This window comes from Etheostoma spectabile, chromosome 17 (assembly GCF_008692095.1).
Source record: "Etheostoma spectabile isolate EspeVRDwgs_2016 chromosome 17, UIUC_Espe_1.0, whole genome shotgun sequence".
NCBI lineage: Eukaryota > Metazoa > Chordata > Actinopteri > Perciformes > Percidae > Etheostoma > Etheostoma spectabile.
In genome coordinates this window covers 23,997,717-24,003,732 of record NC_045749.1, presented here as the reverse complement: position 1 = coordinate 24,003,732, position 6,016 = coordinate 23,997,717, and the positions used below count along the sequence as shown (strand labels likewise).

The 6,016-nt window shown below is 38.3% G+C and overlaps 1 protein-coding gene across 5 annotated transcripts in view; it reads left to right on the top strand.

The window, feature by feature from the left end:
* The first annotated feature begins 870 nt into the window (after positions 1–870).
* Positions 871–6,016, top strand: part of gbf1 (golgi brefeldin A resistant guanine nucleotide exchange factor 1) — an 87,595-nt gene continuing 82,449 nt past the window's right edge. For 3 of the 5 annotated variants that reach the window (XM_032541937.1, XM_032541934.1, XM_032541938.1), the window contains exons 1-2: positions 1,000–1,314; positions 5,068–5,172. In XM_032541937.1, the coding sequence (XP_032397828.1) occupies positions 5,077–5,172 (96 nt within the window). In that variant the 5' untranslated portion in view covers positions 1,000–1,314; positions 5,068–5,076. Of the gene's footprint in view, positions 1,315–5,067; positions 5,173–6,016 lie in introns of all 5 variants that reach the window. The other 2 variants (XM_032541935.1, XM_032541939.1) reach the window with 2 other exon arrangements.

Here is a 6,016-nt window from a genome sequence, read left to right as displayed (position 1 = left end):
TACCTCGTACCTTCTAACAGGTACTTTATTTAGTACTACCTCAGTCGAGGTTCCGAGAGAGCTGAGGCGACACCAAAAGGTGACGTGAAAACCTGCAGACTGCTGATTGGTCGGAGAGAATCGTAGAATTAGCCAACGTTATGGAACAAGCACATCAGATTTAGTTACTTTAAACAGCACCTTTACAGTAGGCACCAAATCCCTTTTCCTCTGTTACTGTTACTGTTGCATTACCATCATTCTTATGTCTCATTCAAACAGGTGAATGAACCACTGAAACCAGTTTGGAAACATTGTTTTAAGGTACAAGAGAATATTTGGTGTTGGATTGATTCACATTGAAATCAATCGATATCAATAAATAAGGTCTCTGTTGTGTGTTGCAAAGTGGAATGCAATCAATGACAAAAAGATGCCTTGTGGCAGAAAAATATTAAATCTACTGCTAGTTGCATCAGTATAAGGAATCCTAAACAGACCCCTTAACCAGCACAGACACACCAGGTTGGATAGCATCAGAGAGAGACTGTTCTCTTTTATTTGTATGTATTGAAGAAAAATGTTTTCTTTCTTTTTCAACATAGTTATTTTTATTCATTTTTTATGTATTATTTTTATTTTTTAGAGACTTTTCTCTTTTATTTGTATTTATTCAAGATTTTTTTTTTCTCTCGTTCTCTGCATAGTTTTTATTTTTATATTATTTTTATTTTTCAGTCTCGGTTCTCTTCAATGGAGCATCAGACCGTGCAGTCGTCATCAACCCTGCGCAACCAACCGGTACTCCACTATTGCTACCTTTGTCCCGCCCTTATTTCTCTGTAACACAAGTGAAGCTTTCTTTTTTGTGAGTTCCTGTAATTCTATATGGTTAGACAATTTTCACAAACGCCACACATCCTTAAACTTTGACTCTTTAATACTGTCTTGTATTTTAAAGCCCTACATAACGCTTAAAGTGATCAGTTTGCATGCCTGTCAATCAAACTCGGTCACCAGGCTAGGTTGAGACTGCAGAGTTTTCCACGTCAGTGTGTTTACCAAAACCAGATTGACAGCTGCAGGAAGGTGTTGACTTTATTCACTTATGGAGCATTTTTTTGAGGAGTAAATGAATAAGTAGTGTTTGGAAATATTACGTTATCACGCAGTGGAATGTCCGAAACTTTTAAATTGTCCTGTTCTTGTAGTGAACTGAACTTTGGTCTGCTTCATTCACTGTTGGCCGGCTAGCCTGCTAGCTAGCTAGTTTGCCGAGCTAGGCTAGCATTAGCTACAGCAGGACTCCATCTTTGAAATATCAGCATCATTCAGGTAATATGTTTACTTGTAGAGAACCAGAACAGCGTGCTTACATATCTGCAAACCGGCGTTTTGCTTTATTAAATCAGGAAAAAAAATGGCTGTTGTCTGAGAGTGCAAACACGGAAGACACCTCTATCCTCAGCCAGATGACACGCTAGCTAAGTAGTTAGCTGTGGTTTCTGGGCTGCTAACGGTGACAAATGCAACGCATCTTAAACTCTTTAGTACCTTGATAGGTATTAGCTAAGTGTTAGTCATGTGTCCTCATTGTGTCTTTGTTTGTCCCAGATGACTGTCAGCAGTCCCAACACCTCAGGGTGGTGGTGAGCTAGCTTCTTAGCCTTTCTTTTCTTCTGACTAGCTAGTTAATCTAATTAGCCAGCTGGCACCTTACTAGCTCTAGCAGACTAGCAGACTATATCACTTGCTTTTGTTGTATGACTGCATTATGTTGCTCTGTTATAACATGTGTAGAGAGTGTCCCTATGTCTTTGTCACGTTCGCCTGGAGCCCTGACTGTTTTTCTATTTCTTACAAGTTACAGCCAGAGATGCTGTGTTATCCAGCTGCTTTCTAAAAGCAAGGAAGAAAGTCTTGAGTTCACTCAACAACATGCTGTGATTTATGTGCTCCATAGCTAGCCTGACCATGAATGGCACTACAAAAGCTCTTATCATGCAAAAATAGGTGTTAAATCATCACCTGCCAAAACAAACAGACTTTTATCTGGATACTATTCTGAAAAGCAGGGAGCCCCTCTGGCCCATTGAGCTGTCATTCAAACCAGTATGTAAGGTACTGATCTGGAGGAGAGACATGTTCATATTTTAGATTATTTTGGAAACGGCCTTGTTTTCCAGTCTGGTACCCCGTCATACAACACAATCGACTATATCCATGACGTTCCCCTTCCGGGATGCTCTTGTTCCGCCAGATGTGACTCTTTTCAGATGTCCCGTCACCTTCTATGTGTTGTAATATTAAACCCCGTGGATTTATGAAAACTACTTTTGAACGTACACGTATTCCACCAAAACGAGTTCCTTCCCAGGACTAGTTAGCAGAGGCACCGTTGTGAGATGATTGTGATTGGTTTAAAGAAATACAAATAAACCAGAGCACGGTTTTCTCCCATCCAGGAGTGCTGTGTGGACTAGCCAGACCTTCCTCTGCAGCGCTGTGGAGGAAGGTCTGGCAATGCAAGACTTGCAACACACTAATAGTCTTATCATATCATATCAACAGGAACCCTGCAGAAACCCGTTCATGTGTTCCTGCTCAACACAGTAGCAAGACAGCATGCAGTGACTGTATGTTTATACTTGTGGGCTTTATTAAATAACAGCATTCATTATTAATATGTCAGAAGGAGAAACGTCTTTCTCATATTGTTAATAAATAAATGAAAGCGATTGAAGGTAAGCTGTGATGCAGGCAGTTATTTTGGAAATGCAAAACCATTTAGTTCTCCAACATTTGACCTAAACTCACTTGTTTTTACTAAGTTTACAGTCCCTGCTGTGTGCACTGTGCAGCTGTATTGTGTTGGAAATTACAATATCTGACACTTGATTCACAAGGTATTAACTCTGCAGGGGGGCCAAACCTTTGCAGACGCTATTCTTTAGTTCTCTGGTATTTTGAAAGCGTAAATTATGGAAATCTAAATTTTTGTGACATATTATACATATGTCTAATCTGTCATTTGATGCCTTTTGGAGATTTCTCCATCTTTTCTTGGCTTCTTTATGCACATTAATACACATTTTTACCTGGGGTGCCCAAACTTTTCAGCCCCACTGTATATGACAAGTCTCTACATCCTGACCCCTACCTGTCATACCTTCATCCTCTTATTATTTTGAATAGGCTGCTGACATGAATTTGAAAGAATGTGCCCTCCACCACCGAGTCTTTACATTTCTAAATCTTCCCATAAAGTAAGAGTATTATCTGGCATGGCTTTAGTGGCACAGGGAAAAAGGTTAATCCTACCATTTTGAGGTATACTGCTTGTCAAATATGAACAGCATGTCATTTTGATATTGTTTGGTTATCCTTATTGGTTTTTAGGCATTGTCAAGGTACACATAGACCTTTGCTGTTCTTAGATTCTATATTCATTTGTGGGTGAGAGTTTTTTAGTTTGACTTTAGGCTTGGCAACTTCATTTTCATATACTTCTATACTTCTTACAGCATTTCAGATTTTCATACTGGATATGATTGTTTATCCATAGCTAGGGCTAGGCAATAACTCCATATGATCATTTATTGTCTTTCAGTGGAATCCTATCGGTATGAAATCAAATATTGAGATATTGTGTAACAGTTATGTTGTCTAAATTGATAATAGCAAGCACACACTAACTCTGTTCTCGGAAAATCTGTTGTGAAACATTTTGAGGGTATATAATTTGAAGAATTGCAGATTTGTTTTAACATCACACTATTTTTGTACATGCATGTCAACATAGTATATAGCTGGAAAAATATACGATATTTAATTTCACTTGAAACCACAGTTTGATGATTATTTATCTAAAATGTTATTGTAATAAATCTTTTGTGAAAGCACCAATAGTCAACTCGACAATATCATCGCAATATTGATGTATTTGGTCAAGAATATCGTGATATCTAATTTTCTCCATATCGCCCAGCCCTATTCATAGCTCAAGATGAATTCCAGTGTATGCACATGAATTGCTGTACAAAATATGTTTGCCATAAGAAATGCTATTTGACAGTTTTACTTGATGGCTCAGGGGTCTGTAGGGCATTATGTATAGTATATGTATAGTAGAGTATATGCCAATCTGTCACGTGGTTGGCTCTTAGGTTTGTGGCGCCCACCCATGCACGCGCTCTAAAATCTTAAGATAGTGAATTTTGATTTCAGTCATGGGTAAGGCAGGTCATAAATAAATCAATTTTGTGATAATAACCACATTATTGATACAGACATGTTAACAACATGTACTTAGGTATTCCAAATTGCATGTAAATATAAGCTCAAGTTCTTGGAGTCAAGTGATTTATAGTGTATTTTTATTTTACCTCAAATTCATACCAGACATTAGTGGCGTGTGAATCTATTTCTGAAGCATCAGTCCAATCAATCCAGACAGACTCTGGCCTCAGTTCCACTGTCACTGTCTTTAGAAGCAGCTGTCCTGTCAGCAGCAGGAGGACACTATGTCTTCTCCAGTCACCAAAGAGTTTTTAAGTAGTAGTAAATGACATTGTTTTTATTTATTGAAGAACCCATTTTGAAACTTGATCCGTCATTACAGATGTAGTTTATAAGTTATCAACATATAGACTGCGAGTCATTTTCATGCTAACTTGAACAAACAGAAGTGTGTCTGTTTTGTGAGATGGAAGAGTGACCGCATTAAAACCTGTGTGTGTGTGTGTGTGTGGTGTGTGTGTGTGTGTGTGTGTGTGTGTGTGTGTGTGTGTGTGTGTGTGTGTGTGTGTGTGTGTGTGTGTGTGTGTGTGTGTGTGTGTGTGTGTGTGTGTGTGTGTGTGTGTGTGTGTGTGTGTGTGTGTGTGTGTGTGTGTGTGTGTGTGTGTGTGTGTGTGTGTGTGTGTGTGTTTTTTCCTATTAAGACCTGACAACTATCAACCAGGATATCTTAATTTAATCATTTTGCAATAATGCTGTTTATACAGGGACTTTAAGTGATTATATAGAGTTATTGCCAAGCCCTGGCTTGAATTTCTGCCAAAATCAACTATCCCCTCTTCTTTCTCTCAGAAAAGCAGCATGGTGGACAAGAATATCTACATCGTCCAGGGTGAAATTAGTACTGTTGTTGGAGCTATCAAGAGGAACTCCAGATGGAATACCCACACTCCACTGGTAAGTGAAAACACAGCAATTATATTTGCTACTTTTAACTGAGTTAAGGTTGAATTAACTAAAGATATGAAAGCTGACTCGTGGGTTGGCTAACTACCGTTGTTTTCATCCTGGACCCTATTTTCTTATGTTTTTGTGTGTAAGTGACTGATAGGAACAATAATGTTTTCAAATTGTTCTAGTATTTAGCTTGACCGCTGTAAACGGCAGCCACGGACTGCAATGTAGCTCTATGGGGAAAATGTGCATTGTCAATTTGGTCCACTAAAAGTTTTTTTTTTTGACGCTGACAGACTCAGATTATTATTCTAAGTGTCTGACAACATTATGGAAATCCCTTCAGAGATGGACCTTTTTTAAAACCTCCTTTGAGACCTTTCTGTTTAACCAGAAAAAGCTCTGAAGTCGCTAGCACTAAACCCACCAGACTCCATTTAAAAAAGACATACTTTTAGCGTGTATAGAGCCAACATATTTCCACATGTAAATCAGTAAACTGTGTTTATTTCAACCGCAAGTAGAGTTGTGATGGTTAGAAAAGTGGAAAGACGAGCCACTACGGCTTTTCATAGTTTTATTTTTATTTTTGTCGACTTTGAATGAAGTATATTTTACACTGCTAAAAGTCCTGTTTATTTACATGGAGTCCGGTGGGTTTGGCAAGCGCAATTTCACGGATGTTTTTATATTTTATAAAAGAATCTTACTCTTTCACAGAAAGGTCGACCTCCTTTGAAATCCTTTCCGTAATGTTGTCAGACATTTAGAATATCGATCTGAGTCCGTCACTTTTGTGAAAGTAAATACAAGCTGCACAATAGCCCAATTAACTTATGTTGTAGAT